Genomic DNA, 19,649 nt, shown 5'->3' on the forward strand with positions numbered 1-19,649 from the left:
TCGAACTAGCTATCGGAGGGGGTGGGGCTTAGGGTACTTTAGGGGGGACTGACACCGTAATCGGTTCCTTTGTTGTGGTTAATGAAAGGAAACCAGGAATGTGGAAATGTGAGGAGTGTTTAATCCATTGATAAACTGTCTGTATTTGTCTTTGCCAGACGGCTAATACGAAGCCAGCACCAAACCTGGACCTGTAAATACACACCACTACTGCACCTGCACAAAGGGCACACAGTCTGGAGACGGGTTTTTGTGTCTGTGTTGCGTGTTTGTCTTTTTATTTCGGGACTGCAACCTCTTTTGTTATATGACATCAATACCCATTGTTGGGTAGAGCCAGCATTCTTATTTGACGGTCTCAAACAGTAATTTTGTGTCTTGATTACTGCAACCCACACGTTCACAGTGGTATCATTTTTTTCCTTTCATTTTTTTCAAGTTTTAACAATTCTTAAAATCGTCAGCTTTCAGTCATTTTGGGTGACAAAAAACAGGTCAATATACAGATAATTACAGCTTTTCATAAACAGGCTAAAATAAGTATCAATATATTGACAGTCATAGTGTAATGGTAATTTACAATATATTGTTATTACATTGTTTAAAATGCTTAGGAACTGCAGGAGTTATTAATTTAAAAGGCATTTTCTATATGAATATATGAATTAAAACAAAAGGGCGATAGTCATTAAACTTTTCTTGACTGGTGTTAAGCCAACAACAGTCTAGAAATGTTACTACCAAAGTTATTTAATTAAAAAATAAAAAAACAACATTATTTTAACGAATAACTTATGAATTATCACTTCATTCAAACTACACATGCTACAACTTCAGTACCCAATCACACTTACGGGTAGCTATAATATACTACACACATATTATGATCATGATTATTATGATGATTCTCCTTATTAATAATAACAACAATAAAACGAATAATTAACACACACACTTTATCCCCTATATGAAGCCACCTTGATTCTGTAATAAAACTTGACGCTTTTAAATGTGGTTTTAACAACTTTTCAGTTTGCACCAAATATTTGGAAGTGCAAAATGTAGAGGGAAGCCCCCGCTCCAGCGCGAAGATGCCGATTACAGAGGAACAGAGGAACGGGGGGGGGGGAGGGGCTTGAACTTCAGACAGGCTGCAGGCAGGCTGCCTGCTTTCCACAGCGCTGGTTTGATAAGTTTCCCTGTCAAATAGTCCCAGCGCTGCGATATTTTTTGATAAGGTCCGTTGCTAGTTTTCCCCGACCCCTGGCAGAGAGATCAATTTGAGATTGATTCTTAATGCCTGGAAGGGGGGAGTTGTTAAATCAATTTGAGATTGATTTTTACTGCCTGCAGCCAGTTTCACCCTGCTCTGTTTTTCTCTGATAGCGATGTGAAATAAGGAAGGGAGAAATGACTATAAAAACAAGTTTCCAATTCCACATCCAGATAAACACAAGTCTGGGAAGATACTCTATTTGTTTTTACAGTAAGTGCTTAAGGTCGCCTGTAGTAACCAGCTAGTATATCAAAGAGTTTGATTTTTATTCATTAAACAGACATTTTATGTAGTCACAAATATTCTGTCTCTTTGGTGACAGGTTAATTAAAATAGCTTACAAAATAATTATATTAAACAAATCTTATTCTCCATAAGGTTAAAGGAAGTTCTCACGCCTTGCTCTCTGGAGTTCTCTGGAACACTTTTTGGTTCATTTCACCTCAGCAATGTCTTCTGGGTCAAAGCATGTCAGTCAATATGAGAAACAGCTGGTTGTTTAATAACAAGGAAAAAGCCACTGTAAAAGGTGGGGACAATTTCACTCTCTGGGTGCAATGAACAAAGAAGTGAAACACTGTCTTATAGCATGGCTTGCAAACAGAGCACTATTTAACATAGTGTAATATCAGAGATGTATTTACATGAAAATACAGGTTTGGCATGGTAAAACCTGCTGTGCTGTGAACAAAGAAAACTCTGGACCCTTGAGTTGGAAACTGACATATAGGGTATGTGCACCCTATTTGTGTATTTTGTGTAACGAAATGCATTAAGAGTTATATTTTAGTAGCAAGTGAGTATAAACGCTGCAATAATAAACAAAGCCGAAAGCGCTCTTTATATGGGCGGATGCTTGAGTAGGGACTTGGACTGTGTGTGTTTTGCATTATTGAATCTGTGTTCGGGACTTTGTTTCACCTGTGTTTGGGAATTTATTACACCTTTCACTTTATGAAAAATGTATGTGCGGGACTGGGTTCGCCTGTGCGACAAAAGAAACCCAGGAACGGTACTGAGATGGCCCGGTGTGTAAATGGGAAGAAAAACACAGACGCCAGCTAGAGTGGTGTGAAAAGTCACCTTATTAAACAAACTACTGTTTCCCACGGACAGGGACTGTTGCAGTGTCGGAACCGCTTTCTGACCCAGGTCCTCTGGAATATTCCAATAACTTACCTGCACGACTCGAACACTTGAAAAAAAGGAAACGAACTGTGAGTAAAAGAAGAACATTCCTGAACCCAGAAATATACGGACTTTGGGGGGCTGGGAGTTTTACTTACCAGTGGGACTCTGCCTGTTGTATCCTCCGGTCTGTACCATTTGTTTTGTAGATTATTAATTTAGTTAGGGAATTAAAGAGAGACAGGTTAAGACCGACGACGGGCTAGGTGTTTCTTTTCTGTGTTTTATTTTGTTTTACTGTGTACTTCCTGCCATCCAATAAAATCACGTGGCCAAAAGGCTGAACGATACTTCAGTTTCCGGTCTCTTCTGTCGGAAAATCACCACAAACAGAGCTAAAAGCTCACAAAATATAACAATATATCGGGTAAAAATAGCACTTTTATACTGGTGACATTTGTTCTGAGAGTATAGCTGGCACACACAGTGGTTTGCATTAGTTTTCACATTTTATTGGCACCTTAGCATACTCAATGACGCTTTCAAATTAGACTTTACATGTAGAATCTACACAAACTACTCCACATTGATAAAGTTAAAAAATGCATACAGAATATAAATAAGTAAGATTTACAGAGAAAAACAGATTAATCTCAGGTGCATTAGTATTCAACCCTTTGCTTCTGCAGCCCTAAATCAGCTCAGGTGCAAATGATTTGTTTGAAAGGTCACAAAATTAGTGAAATCGTTTGAGCCTGTGTGTACTCAAAGTGGTTTAACTTGTAGATAATTTCCCTCAGGTATATAAAGACTTTCAAGCTGCAACTCACATAGTGATCCAAGAAAGCAACCATGAAGACCAAGGAGCTTTTGAAACAAGTCAGGCATAAAGTGGTAGAGAGGCACTGAGCAGGAGAAGGGTACAAGAAAATTTCAAAAGGCGCTGATTATCTCTCTCAGCACAGTGAAGTCCATCATTAAGAAGTGGAAGATGCATCATACCACCCAGACACTACCCAGATCAGGTCGCCCTCCCAAACTGAGCAGCCGGGCAAGCAGGAAACTGGTTCGGGATGTCACTCTGAAGCCAACAATGACCTTGAGAGATCTGCAAAGCTCTGTGTCTAAGATGGGAGTCAGTGTTCACACATTAACAATAAGCCGGTCCCTACACAAAGCCGGCCTGTATGGACGGGTGGCAAGAAAGAAGCCATTACTCAAAAAGCCTCATCTTAAAGCACGTATGGAGTTTGCGAAAAAGCATTTAGATGATACTGCAGACATGTGGAAAAAGGTTTTGTGGTCAGACGAGACAAAAATGGAACTTTCCGGTCTAAATTCCAAACGTTACGTCTGGCGCAAGCCCAACACTGCACATCACCCAGTCAACATCATCCCAACTGTCAAGCATGGTGGTGGCAGCATCATGTTATGGGGATGCTTCTCTTCAGCAGGGACTGGGAAGCTTGTCAGGATAGAGGGGAGAATGGGTGGTGCAAAGTACAGGCGAATCCTTGAGGAAAACCTGTTTGAGTCAGCCAAGACTCTGAAACTGGGGAGGAAATTCACATTTCAGCAGGACAATGACCCGAAGCACAAAGCCAAAGCCACACTGGAGTGGTTGAACAAGAAGAGAATTAATGTTCTTGAGTGGCCCAGTCAAAGTCCTGACTTGAATCCAATCGAAAATATATGACAAGACTTGAAGATTGCAGTCCATCGACGATCCCCAACAAACTTATCAGAACTGGAGCAATTTTCCCACGAAGAATAGGCATAAATTTCACGATCCTACTGTGCAAAGCTAGTAGAGATCTAATTACTGCAAAAGGTGCTTCTACTAAGTACTGACTTAAGGGACTAAATACATTTCATTTTGTACATTTGCTGACATTTAACCTTCTCCTCATATAACAGTGTTCAGTTTAACCTCTATAGCTTTGAATAAAAAGTTTGAAAAAACTGTGCACACATTATTTGTAATTCAACAAAATGTGAAAACTTTGCAGGGGGTGAATACTTCTGCAAACCACTGTATATAAGGGCAGCTGGCTCTTTGAGCTAATATATATATACACACACACACTGTAGATTATTGTTTAATTAACAATAATGTAAAACACAATCAGTGTAGGTTTTCCTCAAAGGTGTGCAGTACATCTGCATTGTCTACATTCTGCTAAACAAACTCTCAGAGAGATGGAAATGGGATTCGTATAAGCTTAATGAGTAAGCAAGTTTTCCTATTTAGCATTTTTACGGTTTGGAATAATATACAATTAGTAGGATCTCTACACATCTGATTAGCAGAAACCAGATTACTACACAGCAGGGATCAGCGTCCTGTGGGCACTCCTGGAGTTTTTCAGTAATTTCAATCAATGGATAATTACAGAGGCTCAGCAGGAAACTTCACCCTCTTGGTGAGAGAACAGTTGAACACTAAAATCCCTCTTACGGGGGCTCCCAAGTGGCACATCCAGTAAAGGCGCTCCGCGTGGAATGTAGGATGTGCCCTATAGTCTGGACGTCGCGAGTTCGAGTCCAGGCTATTCTTTTGCCGACCGAGGACAGGAGCTTCCAGGGGGTGGCGCCCGGGGGGAGGGAGGGTTAGGTCGGCCAGGGTGTCCTCGGCTCAACGCGCACCAGCGACCCCTGTAGTCTGGCCGGGCGCCTGCAGGCTTGCCTGTAAGCTAACCCAGGGCTGCGTTGTCCTCTGACGCTGTAGCTCTGGGTGGCTGCATGGTGAGTCCGTAGCGTGAAAAAAGCGGTCGGCTGACGGCACACGCTTCGGAGGACAGCGTGTGTTCGTCTTCGCCCTCCTGAGTCAGTGCAGGGGTGGTATCGGTGAGCTGAGCCTAAAAATAATTGGCCATTCCAAATTGGGAGACAATAATAAAAATAACTGGCAACGACTAAATTTATAAAGAAAAAAAAAGAAAAAAATCCCACTTACCTCCTGAAACCTCACCAGGATCCCACCAAAGCAAACACACAGATTTTTTGCAATATTTCAAACACCTGCTAGCCACATGTGGTGCATTCAGCATTGCCAAACATCTCTCCAAATTAAGTGATTTCTGCTAAATCCTCACTAAATATTAGTTATTAGATAAGGGTTACAGAACACCCTGCAGTATTTACAAGAAACGTATTGTGGTAAAAATAAAAAGACAGATTTCCTTCTCTTTTAAATTGTTTAAATCACATAAATTAGTCATAAATCAACAGGGCAATACATTTCTCAACATTTACTCTAGAGCGTTCACCAAGAGTAAGGATCACAGTGTATCCAAATCACGGACAACATGGGATATAGCAAAGCTTAAGTAATGTGTTTCTGGTACTGCAGGGGGTTCTGTAGCACTTTAAAGCCTGTCTACCCACGCTGTCTATGCTATACAGTAAATTAATATGCAGAGTTGACCCTGTCTCTCATGGTATAAGTGTGTGTCTGTGAGCACTTTGGGTGGGAAACAGGAGTGTGAAACAAAGCAAACAAGTATCAAACGAGAAGGCACTCTTATACCATAAGAGACTGGGTTAACTACATATATACTTATTAAAAAACATATTTTAATAAATCCTACATAGTTAATGCCGTTATCCATGTCTTTAGAATTTTTGTCAGTTGGTATTCCACCATGCACGAGACAAAACTGATGAGATGTACTGGAATATTCTGAAATCTGGATTTTGATTGGTTGAGAGTGGCTTCATAATGCATAGCTCTTAAAGCCAAGTAGAAAAAACATTTTCCAAATGGCTCCATCAGCGGGAGCCGAAATGATTGTTGTCTTGACTTAACGTACACGGTGCTAACAAAGCCATTCCAGTAAATCCTACCGAATGTATATTGACAGAATTTCTTATATAAAAAAAAAAAATACATGATTCCTTCAACTCACGTGTGTCAAAGGCATTCTTTCAACGGGAAGTGCAGCATGGAAAACAGTGCAAGATATATTTGACAGTTTTGCCGTTTACAAATGGCATCAAAAATGCCCATTAAAAATCAATTACATGTTCCACATAAAGTGTGTCTCCTTCACACAGGACACTGAGAGATCTACAAAGTGATGGGAATACATATTAGATCAGATTTACTTCTTTGCTGTCTGTACTTTAACCACTTCAACACCATGACATACGCACGTACGTCAAATGAAAACCCACTTACAGTACCATGCCGTACCTGCGTACGTCAAGTTTCCCATTCTATTCTATGAGCGGTTTCTCAGTCTAGTGTTTCAGGTTTCATTCTCTAAGGCAGTGCTAGTACTGTGGAATGTGCAATGAAAGTTGGGGGAGGGTCAGGTGACATTTGTATCCAATTGCGTGTCATGTAGCGATTCCAGTCTACCTGTGGGCGTTTAGAAGGCGGAGATATATTGCAGGAAGCCATTCAGCTTTTACAAGTATATACAGTGTATATATATATATATATATATATATATATATATATATATATATATATATATAGTGTTTTAAATTATTATTATTTTTATTTATTATTAGTTTTACTTGTTTAGTTTATAAGAACATAAGAACATAAGAAAGTTTACAAACGAGAGGAGGCCATTCAGCCCATCTTGCTCGTTTGGTTGTTAGTATCTTATTGATCCCAGAATCTCATCAAGCAGCTTCTTGAAGGATCCCAGGGTGTCAGCTTCAACAACATTACTGGGGAGTTGGTTCCAGACCCTCACAAAAGCATACGTGGTCTTTCTATAATGAGCAAGGGAGTGAAGTTGGTTCGGAGGATTTCGATACCAGTGACAGTGATGCTAACTTATCACTCAGCAATGATGATGAAGAGGATGTGGAGCCAAGAACAGTACAAACTGTACAAGCAGAAGAGCATGCAACTACTTTACAAGTAAGCCAGCTGCAAACGGGAAGCTGTTTGGTTTGAAATGGCAGTACTCTGATGAAATACTATCAAAACACAGCACTGGGTAAAGGCAATGCGGAAGCCAGATCCATCACAATGCCTGCGCAAAGTAGCTGTGTACACGCATTTGTGATTATCCCTCCAACACAAGCGAAGCAGACACCGTAAAAAAGGTACAGGGTCTGCTACGAAAATGAAAACAAAAGAAAAATGTGCAGTGGTTGTGAAGGCAACCCCTGGTTCTGTTGTATTGAACATTTCAATTAATGGCACAGAGCAAGTCGATAATGGCACAGGTTTGGATGTTGTTTGATTTTTATTTGATAATTTCTGTTTACTGATTATTATTGTTATCGTTATTAGCAGCGTTTTTGTTTTCATTGTTAAGAAAAAAAAAGTTTTTATCTCTATATTGAACAAGGGTATGTAGTACACAGCAGCATAAAGGGTTAATGAAAAACACAGTTCATTTATTTGTGTTTTATTCATCATATGTTAACATTTTATAGCAATTACAGGTTTGAAAACATTATTAATATTATTTTCACAATCTGGTACCTGGGAAGGGGTTTCATTTTTACATCTGGAGTTGAAGTGGTTAAAAGCCTTACATTGATTTTCAACATGTGGCGCCATCTTTTCAGTCTAGTGAGAAGGAGGGGCAAGACTGTGAATTGTACTGTTCACATTGTTCCCATGTGGAAAATGGCAATATTTTTATCCACACGTCTGAGGGGAATTCAATTCCCTTCCCACCCTTTCTACTGCATTTTTTTATATCACTATCATTCAAACACCTGCCAGCCACTACTGGTACAGGTGTAATTCACCCACAAGGTCACAATGCAATGGTTCAGTGTCAAGGAAGAAAATACATATCACACCATCCACAGCTCATGCAGCTGTCAAAACCCCAACAAAACAGGATTTCCATGAAACAGCCTGGGCATCAAATGTGCTTGATGTTACTGATTGCTCTCTTATTATACTTGTTGGAGACCAGCGCACGACTCATAAATACATGCTGAGCAACAGAAAATCTTTTCAAACTGACAATGGAAGATGGAGACTTTCCAGATGGCAAATTGACTTTTTTAGACAGATTCAATGCTAGTATATTAAACAAACTTGCACAGGGAAAGCTCTGTGCAGTGATGTTTAAAAAAAAAAATATTGCCTCTGATTGAGCATGCAATTTTTTATGATATGCTAATTTATACAAATATGTTGTGGTATATATTATAATTTTGTGAATTAATGTACAAATCTGATTTATAAACCAAGGTTATAAGTTACATAGTTCTGATTTATAAATTCAGATTTATGCTCACTTATTTTAAAATCAAAAAGACTGAACTCTGAAATATAAAACAGATTGTAAAAGTGTGGTAAAGCCTAGGTAAGCCCTTGTAAAACCCAAAGAGGTATGATAAAGCATAAACAATTATTTAAAAACATGGCAAACCACGGTAAACTATGGTAAATTTATAGTTTGGGAAAATCATAGGAATACTGCAAAATTACTGTGAAAATATACAGTAGTAAACTGTTCTAAGGGGTGGACTGCCTGGTCGAGGAATTTAATTTGACAATATTGGGGTTTAGAAATAAAATAAAATCTGTAAATGAAACTAGCCGACATGGAAATCCTACCCAAAATGTTCTGTCTCTAAAAAGCTTGCCTTTCTGGCTGCTTCTATATTAAACTACAGTACCCCAGGTGCGTTAAAGATATAAAGAAATATGCATTAGTGCACCCAGATTAAGGAGAAACCCTTACTGGAAGATGGGTAACCGAGTAGAAAGAGAGAGCTAACAGCTTTGTAATCTTCAGCCTACTCTGTGTCTGCATGTAATGTAACAACAGTCAACTGCCGGCCTCAAATCTGAATGAGAGCCGATATTAGAAACAGGAAAGCAAGGGAGAACAAGAAGCCTGTGGTTGTTGTTATTGCAACAATGTGGATGTACTTACTTTGCATTAGTTGCTTCAAGGTACTGGTAGGCTCCTTCATAACATCAGCATCATGATAAAAAATATACATATAGATACGAGACACGGGATTACAGACCTTTTATGAACTATGTAAAAATCCAAAGAAACAATAACATGTCAAAATTCCTCATTATGCGGTTTTACAGAATACATTTCAGGTATACATGTTCAGAATCAGCCCATTAACGCAAAAAGTATGTGCTATGTGTGGCCTGTGTTTTTTGTTGTTGTTTTTTAACGTACATTAAAAACACTGACATTATGAAAAGAAGAAATGATAACAACATCAAAGTGAGGTAGGCTTATTCTCAATATTCAGGTTATTGTTTGTTTGGTCTGAAGCAAGTTGATTATTCCGATCAGTGCATAAATACTTTGTAAGTGACTGTTGGACCTCGTTGTGAAGGCAGGTCAGCTCTCACAAACAACCCTTCCTATTGTACACAGCTAACATTACATCTCATCTACCAGGGGAGCTCAAGCAACAGGTTCCATACAGGTACCTCTTGTCAGGAGGGAATCCCTGAAGACTGAAGCAGGTGTTTACAGAGTGAGCTGCAGGTGGCTGCTTGTTTTCCTCAGCCCCTATCCTCACAGTGTTATCATTAGCTGGGACTGCTTCAGCTCTCACTGCTGGACTCTACTGCCCATAGCTACAGCATTAGATCATTGATTCAGAGCATCTAGGGAGGTTGGGCGATGAGGGCTGGCCATTGGAAAGATGGCTGTGTGGCAAAATGCATAGAGCTGAGGTACTGAGAGACAATGTGGCCTAGTCGTTAGGGCTGAGGGACTGGGAGTCGACAGTGTGACCTAGTCGATAGGGCTGAGGCACTGGGAGTAGACAGTGTGGCCTAGTCATTACAGCTGAGGGACTGAGTTGGAGACAGTGGCCTAGTCATTAGGGCTGAGGGAGACAGAGTGGCCTAGTGGTTAGAGCTGAGATACTGGGAGGGAGGCAGTGACAGTGCATAGAGCTGAGGGACTGGGACAGCGGCAGGCTGACCTAATTGCTAAGAGTGGGAGGCAGGCAGTGTGATCTAGAGCAAGGATGTGCAATTTCTGAAAAAAAAACGTGTTGTGCAGGGACAAAATGCTAGGAAAATCTACTTGCCCCCTCCCCGTCGCACAAAACACAAAAAAGTAGAATATAACTTGTAGGATTTTGGTTTTGTTTAACAGTGAACACAATCAATCAATAAGTGATTAACAGGGGTGGATCTAGCCTGGTAGCTTGACGGGTTCACTAAATTCTTCAAGATGCACAAATGGTTCCCTGGGACCCCACCTCACCTCAACAAATTTATAACATACTTTAAGGAAATGTTTCTTTCAGTGCAGTTTGGAACACATTTGCTAGTAAATGTAGGTAACATACTAAGAGTACAACTATAATAAGCAATACTTGGGAGTTATTAAAATATAAAAATAGATTCTGCCCGATTTTTCCCCACTCTTTATAAGATGAATTCATCTCCTGATGTTCAGGTGTTTTAGTTTGTTGCATCACAGACACACATTCATTGCCAACTATTACTGCTGCTTTGTGAAATTCTGATTTTTCTGACGTCCTTTCAGTTTTGTAACTGCTGAACCCCAGATTTATTAAGGACTTGTGTATAACCGGTCAAGTTTCTCTGCATTTTTTACTGTTTTTCTACCAAAATGCACACAATATTTATAGTAGGCTCCATCAAATTCTGCAGACAGTTTTTTGTTTTGTTTATTTCTATGATATGCTTTTTTTTTTTTTTTTTTAAACAGGGTATAACATTTTACAGCTATTTTTCCTCATCTAACATCTTCTCCCATGATAGCTTTTTTTGGACAACAACATTCTTTCCCTGCACTACTCTCACTGAAAAAGAAATACATAAATACATTAATACATAAACACATTGCCATTCTGTATTTTATTTTTAAAAAATAATAAAATATTGTACAGATAATCTCATATAAGCATTTCATTTCTATTATTATAAACATGTCAATCTTAATGTTTTAATAGTTTCAGAAATCGATGGATTGTGCATGTCCAATAAATGAGTAACATAGTAAAATATATATATATATATATTATGAAAGATTTTACTTATTTTAGGTTCGTAGCCCCTTTGATACAGACAGACACAAGAATTTAAATTTTAAATGGCAAAAGTATAATGGCAAAACTTGTTGTCCGTCCTACAAATCTTGTTGCCCCGGGCGTCAGGCGATCCGAATTGCACACCGCTGTAGAGATTAGGGCTGAGGGTCTGGTAAGGAAACAGTGGTCTAGTGGTTAGAGCTGAAGGACTAGAAGGCAGTGTGGCTAGTGGTCAGTGCGAAAGGCTGGCAGGAGATTTGTTTTTTTTAATAAAGCACAAGAAAGTAGGATTAAAGCTTAGGTCTGTGTGTGTATATATGTGTGGAGGGCCCACTAACCGCTAAATACACAAAGTGATCAGACTCACCCGTACACAGTACTGCCTGGTCGCTTATGTCCAGCCTTGGGTCTGTTGGTCTTGAGTTCCCCAGCCATGCTTATACCTGAAATAGAAGAAGCCATCATTAGAGAGCTATGTGATCTTGCATCGCTTCTGGGGTTCACTATTCCAAAGACAGTGTGTGAAGTCTGAAGTACATGTGCTGTAGTTCCAACATCCCCAATAGTCTAGCTGCAAGAACATGTTAACTAATAATGTTACCAGGAACAGGTCAAGTGACTTTGTAATTATTAATATGACCCACTATACATACTACCTACTCTGAGAAATCATTATATACAGTATAGAATCGGGTCTCTGGTTGTAAAGCCTTGCTGAAACGTTAGCCTTGGATATAGTGTATGTTGCGGATTGAAGGCTCCTGTCTACTAAATTAATTGGAGGCCTCTGTTTATACCCAGTCTGAGCATTCAGATGTTTTCTGTGTTTGTTTCTACCCTGTCCTCCCCTCCACCAGCTTACAATGGTGAAGCTTGCCACCCCACTTGGAAGGCCTGGCTGCACTGGACCTCACCTTCTCAAGGGAGCTCTTGTCAAGAGAGTGGTGTTATCCTCTGGGGCCAAATCCTACTACCCACACATTGCTCCAGCCAGTTATTGTATAGATTATTCCAAGACCAGTTGAAGTCAGAGTAGAATTCTGGCCCAAAATGACACCCAGAATCATTCATTATCTTGATACTTCTAGTCAAGAACAGCTAACTTGAAACAGATGAAACCAAAATACCAACCGTCAATCTTTTGCAGCTACAACAGACAAAACATTGTAATGGTTTTATTGTTTTATTTATTTATTTTCAAACGCATTCTTTAACAACAGCCATCTGTTGTAGCAACAGAACTTATAATGTCTTTCTTAGTGTCACCTACTGCCCTCTACAACATGTATAAAGATAAATTGTACATTTGTGGAGCCAACAGTAAATCTTATTCTCTTGGACTGTTTCTGTGAAGTCTTGCTGTTTTCTAATTGTCCTCTAAACTGCTCTGATTCCAGAGATGCAGTTCTTGGTATCTCAAACTATGATGTTATTTTCCTTGTGATGGTCCTTGCTTTTTACCATTACGCCCCCCTGCACCTGGTTTCTTGAGTGAAAGCACAGCCACTCTGGTTGCTAACACAACAGGAGATAATATGCTGACCCTTAGTCTGTTGCAGAACCATATGGAGACAGGAGGGAAGGATAAATGAAGTATTTTACCATCTAATTATCATCCATCTGCCACTGCGATATTAATTGCTTTACTCTCCCATTTATCAATTCTGTGAGGGACTTAACAGCCCAGCGCAGCAGACCTTCGCGATGCCCCTCTTCTAGCTCCACTCTCTAACAAGCCTCTCTTCATGTGCACTTGGAGATCCTTTTCACATCCGCCTGTCAGACTGATAATGACCCTTGCAGGCCTGGTGATACCACAGCTCTCCCAGGCACAGCCTGCCCTGTGGATTAATCCACTCCTCCACCCCCGTACATTGTCTTTCTGCTTTTCTTTAGTTTTTTTCTGATGTGTTTGTTACACACACAGGCCACCACATCCATACCATTCCAGTAAAGCTACAAATAGAACCAGGATACCATTATTATACGGATACAAGAATATTGCACCAGGATAACCATTGGCAGACTCCTCATCTGGATTGTTTTTTAATGCACACGTGCTATAATTCCCCCCAGAGTGGCTTAACCGGTTAAGGCACAGCCACGTGGTGTGCAGGGTGAGTCATTCAGTCAGGGAAGCGCAGGCTTGCATCCTTGCTGTGTGAACACCTATCTTCGATATCACAGGGAGCTCAAGCAAGCTGGTAGTAAATACTCACTGAAGCTTATAGTTTCTTGGTAGAGATTGACAACGTGTCTCATGGTCTAATGGCCACTGGGTTGAGAACATCAAACTAGTTTCCCTCAGGTATCTCTATTGGTCCAGGTTTTTGCTTTAGCAACTCTCTCTCTTTTCTTTTTTCAAATTTGTAATGCGGTGTGGGGATGGTCAACAAACCCTAGAGACCAACCCTTATAGATTTTTGCCTTTTTTGGTAAAAATGTCATAAGGAAAGCACTGTAGCTTCACACTGTTCACAGTCTCAGGTTGTCTGTAAGTGCTGTCTTACGAGTACTAGAAAACAATGTATGGTGTAACAAAAATTGTGTTCCTAGCTGAAACACAAATCTCAACCACTGGGGTTACTTGAGGACAAATATCTAAATTATGTTCATATACATTTTAAATGTATCAATCCTAAAATTCAAGGTGATGCAAAACTGTTGGTCATAGCTGTACTGTAGGTGCATTAGAAAACCGTCCTGTCAGGTCTGACAGAGATCAGCTGCAAACTCTGAGAGGATTATGAAGTGAGGAGAACGGCTCTGTGCAGTTTGTAATCCTATGAGACCAAAAGCCATTATGGCCACTGATCAATGCAGCTAGGAGGTATTGATTAAGGAAACGAGTGACACACCAATGGGTAGAAATCAAACAAGACTTGTCACACGGAGAAAAACTGTATCAGCTGCAGCACCCCTGTTCAAAGCTGACTGACTGACTGATTACAAGCCCTGTCCCTGTGTAAACCATGTAACCCAGGCTCTGAGGAACGTCACACTCCAACATGTTATCGATTCTGAACCTTGTGTTCACTGTACCCTCTCTACATTACACTTAAATGAATCGCTCACGCAAACATTACTGGCTTTATTTTCAAGTACACTTCCATAAGAGGTAATGCTCTTCTTGTGAAAGCATTTCTGGAAACAAAACAGCACCCTGGATCCCCGTTGTATAGACTGTGTAACCTCTATATTTGTTAAAGATTATGGCAACTAAATATTTGCTATATGATATATTTTTCTTGTTTGTGTTGGTTTTCCTACTGAATTCAAAGCACACACAAAAAATAATTGCTTCACCCCCCGGGTAGGAATTTGAATGTTGTTTCATTTCAATACTGCGGCTGAGCAGACATCCTCGCTGGGCGGGCTGGTTGGAAAGCTAACACTGTGGAAAGAGAGCTTCATTTCAGGACAATTTGTGCAGCTGCTATAAGTGCCTTGCCTCACTGCACCAAGCACTCGCTCTCCAGTGAAGGAGCTGTGAAGAGCGGGGCGGGGGGTACGTTTGTGTGGAATTTGCAAGTTTTCCGGTTCTCAATCTCGTTTTGGGGGGTGACGGAAAGAGATGTTCAGGGAATTTAAAGTGTATTGCTTCAAATTTTCTTTTAATGCTTTTATTGATGTTTCCAAATAGTTGACCCAATATCAAAGTTAGCCAATGTAGCCATGTAAAGGAAATTCTTCTACATTGAGCTGGCTAGAAGGCAGCTGCACTGCTTGGAATCTTGCCAACCAGAATGCGTTCTTCATCATGTTGGGAACAAATTGGACAAAAGCAAAGGACTCTTCTCAAGAATTAAACAATCGGGGTCCCATTATAATAATGTCAACAACATAGTGTAACAGCAAAACCCTTAGCAGACCACATGACTTGGAAGCAATGGCAACCCAATTAATTTACTACCAGTACCACTGTGGTACCACTATCGGTCCATACCCACTCTTGTGCTGCTACTGCCAGTACAGAGTTAATGCACTGCCATTGTAATGCCACTACTGCACTGTCATTGAAAATCATTCAGTAGGGGATTAGGTATAATTACTTTGGGGGAGTGGATAGCACGGTGTACAAGCAAAACGCAAGTGATAAACACACAGAAAGTGGGAGCAATATTATAGTGATGAGCCAACCGCAGATTCTTATGACTGCAATCATGAAAACAAATGATTACTGCCTGACCTCTACACTCAGCACCTGCCTAAACAATAGCGCTGTTGTAGGAGCCTATCGAGATGTAACAAGGGCTTAGGCAAATTGCAAATCCACATTAGCTGATACAGGTGCATCTCAATTAGTAACAGGGATGTTTGATAATTGATCTAATTAAGTGATAGCCTCAATAACTCATCTGCAGCTCAGAGCTTGAATTCATTGTATGAATGACACTTAACATTGTTAAATGCAAAGCCCTGCAAAATACTGCAACTCAACAAGACAAATGCTTTTAGGTTTCCCCCCTTGTCAAAAAGGTAAAGGTATATGTCACTAACATCTCCCACCACAACTGTCAATTCAAAATTCGAGCTATCAGTGAGAAGAAAAAGCTGATGAACGTGACACATAGCAACAGTATGCACTGAACAGTATAGAATAAGAATTGGCAATGAACTTTTTAAATCTCAATTTGATAAGCTGTTCTTCAGATATACGCACAAATGTAAGTGCGACATACAGACATATGGATGTCCCCAGATTCTAATACTCTCAAAAACTTATGCTAAATAATGTTTGTACCAAGTTTATCATCCCCAGCTGTGGATAATAAAAGGCATCTTAGAAAAAACTGTAAATAATGTGAGGTAACGATGTAACAGAATCCAAATCAAACTGTACAATACAGGATTTAACTGTGTCTGGTAGTCACAGCGTTAAATAACTTGTCCTATGAGAGGCTCTTTGGCGCAGCTGGTTCATTTTTGTTCTCTCTCATGCCTCAGCTGCAGAGGCCCGGGTCTGATTCTGGCTCAGATCACACAAAACAACCACATATTCTGACCTTTTCTGTTTGAGTGAAGCCTAGAACAGAATGGCAGGCAGGAGGATTGAGGTGTGTGCTTTCACAGAGCTATGAGGGGAAGCTGTCTTGGTGACTTCCAGCACTGTGCCTGACTATAGCTACTGTCATTGTCCCTCACCTTTCATTACCATAAATTCACAACACAAGAACCAAAATCTAGTTCAATAATATATACTCAGTCTTGAATCTTCAGTCCATTTTTGCATTCTGAAAAGACGTGTTGCTCAAACTTGCATTTTGATTGAGATAAAATAATGTTGATGTTTATACATACTAGGATGGACCAGGTTGAACAAGTACATTGCTGGCAAGTATGTGTAAACTGTAAGCAATCAGTATGAAATAAAAAAAAGACTGTACAACATGGTCTTGATACAATGGGATAGATGCTCAAAGCTCTTTACTCCATACTGAAATTAGCACACTTTCTCCAGAAATGAAAAACACAGTTATCAACCAGAAAAAAATAACAAACAAAACATTTGATTTATGGATTTGTAAGTAGTAAATATAATCTAATAATAAATTTTGGGATTTATTTTAAGGGACACGTTTGTAGTTAATTAATCATTTACAATTAACATGTCCACTTACTAACGTGCAACATGCAAAATGTAATGTACATAACATTGCATAACACTTGAAAAAAAAAAAAAAAACCTTTTAAGAAATACTAAAAGGAACGTTTCAACTCAAAGTCATGAAAGACATAGTCGTTGTAATTTCATTTATTAGGTTCCTTTTGAAATATGAATTTGTATTTGAACATTAGAAAAAGTACTCAACAGACATCTTTTTTCCCAAAATATAAAAAAGCCTGCGGAATTCTACTTCTGAAAATAACGTTCCAGTACAACATGTATTGGGACACCCAGCACTGGCAGGTTAATGCAGTCAGGAAAACTGAATTTAATTTACTTCCCATCAACAATAGGCTTACTTCTTCAATCTAGTTCTGCAGAAATCAATTCACTCAGTGTCCTCGTTTATACAGTCCCACCAGGGAACTGTCGCACAGTGCAGAGGTTGGGATTGTATAAATCTTCAATGAGCACAGTACTGACTGACAGCAAATATACTGCTGTCAATCACTTGTAGGTGGCTGTCCAGCACCTTTGACTTCAGACTGCCAAATACAACCTGCAAGCAAGGAACTGTCACTGCTATTCACAACAGCCACTGTGCCACCGAAAAATGAATCGAACTTTTGCATTCGTAATGCAGTCATGCGAGTTCCTTCCTATTAGTTCAAATGGATTTACAGGAAAATTCGTTTAGCATGATAAGTTTCGATTCGAAGTAGATTCTGTATACCCTTTCACTACGCTTAACGATGAACCCTGAGCATGATCAATTCTTTCATTGGGTTAATGTGCTGTGCAGATTACAGTTTGAAAACTAACATGAAATTAAATCTTGAATTAATGCTTTTTTTGAAAATTTTAATTTAAAGGATTCTGAATTGGATTCTGAATTGGATTCCATCACCGGCACAAATCACACACCAGGGTATAATAATAACAATAATAATAATAATAATAATAATGATAATAATAATAATAATAATAATAATAATAATAATAATAATAATAATAATAATAATAAACTTCACGTGCTGCTATAAATACAAAACTGGTAGTTAATAATTTAATTTTTTTATTTGATATTTGTATTTTATTTTTTTTACGTTTTTCCAACCTCTAAACAACTTCCATTCTTGTAAGTATACAGTAATAACTTATCATAATTTAGTGTGTGCTTTGCTAGACCGTGCATACGCAGAGAAAGTTCCCTCTAAATGTGTAATCAACTACAAGGCGCTACAATAAACACAAAGCAGCAGCTACCAAACAAAACAGGGCTGAATCAGTGTTCCCTGGGCCGATCTTCAGCAGCCTCGGATGGTGCCGGAGACTCTTCAATTTCAACGCTTTTCCAGCTCTACAATAAACTCCCGGCGCTTTGATGAAACTGCCAGGCGCGCACTGTCATTTTGTTTCTCTCTTGCCTGGCTTCACAAAATGCAATCTGCCAACCCTCCTGATCAATTCCCAATAGTCTAGAAAACAGTGGGACTTCGCTAAGAGGCTTTGATCCCTGCTCTACTGCAATCTGACTGAATATCTGCACAAACATTAATACTGGACACTTTGTTACTGGCTGCCGCTAACGCTGCTGCCCTGGCAGTCAGATGCCCCAGGTTGTTGTGATATCAGCTGTGATCTAGTTTCTCTCACCTGTTCTCTACAGTCCCACTCCTGCCTGAACACTCCTTTGATCTGCTTGATTTCACAGAATCTGACCCTAGTGAGGGCTGGCTGCATTACTCACGTCTCTGGCCGCGATGTTCACTCTTGAATAAGGTCATACCAGGAAAAGTGGAAATGCTGGGGGGAGCAGGGGAGTCCCTTTTGGCTGGAGACAGGATGTAACTGGCCAGTGAACTGAAGACGCAGATTCTCTCAATCTATCTGTCTCTTTTTCTTTTTCTCTCTCTTTCTTTTCCCCCTCTCTAACACACCACACACCCAATGGATTTAATTCTATATTACTGAATCAATGACAACACTCCAAAAACTGTTCTCCAGCAGGGCGTACTATCTTTCACATTGCAGCAGGGGGGGACTGGGCCATTCCATTACAAGATGTAAAAAAAAAAAAAAAAAAAAAAAGTGGCGGAGTTGTTTTGTTCTGCTCTTCAGTAGTTAAAGCACTAAGCAGGACATTACACAGCTTCCAAATTTGATACAGTTAAAACTGTGAATGTCAAAGCCGGGAAAGTGCAGACAGCTCTGGAAATACACACTGAATAGACAGCTCTTGGAAATACACACTGAATAAACAGCTAGTGGATTTAGAACTAGTGAGGTAATAGGACTGAGTGGTTAGGGCCAAAACACTGTAGGAGTGTGTCTGCCTTACAGCTGGAGGGCCATATGGAAATATGTATTTTGCTGGCTTAGATGACGAACATGGTAATGAAACGTTTGAAGTTGTAACTTTCAAGAGAGATACTCTTAACCAAAAGTAAACTATTGTAATTTAGTTTGCATTACCATGTTCTTGTGCTCAGTCAGTGATTTATTACACATTTATAAAATATAGCAGACCCTGATATTTATGATATATATTTTTTGTATCAGATAGTTTGTATCAGATGGAAATTAGGTCACATTAAAATTAGCTATACTGTTTCATTATTCTTATTTAATTATATAAAACACAGTATAGGTTGTTTGTAA

At 39.5% G+C, this 19,649-nt stretch overlaps 1 protein-coding gene across 5 annotated transcripts in view; it reads right to left on the reverse strand.

The window, feature by feature from the left end:
* Positions 1–19,013, reverse strand: part of LOC117424276 (RNA-binding Raly-like protein) — a 63,060-nt gene extending 44,047 nt beyond the window's left edge. For 3 of the 5 annotated variants that reach the window (XR_004547887.3, XM_034928318.2, XM_034040482.3), the window contains exons 1-2: positions 18,739–19,013; positions 11,748–11,823 (exon numbers count right to left, since the gene is read on the reverse strand). Coding sequence is in view for 4 of the 5 variants with exons in the window: in XM_034928318.2 (XP_034784209.1) it covers positions 11,748–11,823; positions 18,739–18,775 (113 nt within the window). In the remaining variant the exon portion in view is untranslated. Of the gene's footprint in view, positions 1–11,747; positions 11,824–18,644 lie in introns of all 5 variants that reach the window. The other 2 variants (XM_034928319.2, XM_034040483.3) reach the window with 1 other exon arrangement.
* Between the last annotated feature and the right edge of the window lie 636 nt (positions 19,014–19,649).

Source organism: Acipenser ruthenus, chromosome 19, assembly GCF_902713425.1.
Source record: "Acipenser ruthenus chromosome 19, fAciRut3.2 maternal haplotype, whole genome shotgun sequence".
Lineage (NCBI taxonomy): Eukaryota > Metazoa > Chordata > Actinopteri > Acipenseriformes > Acipenseridae > Acipenser > Acipenser ruthenus.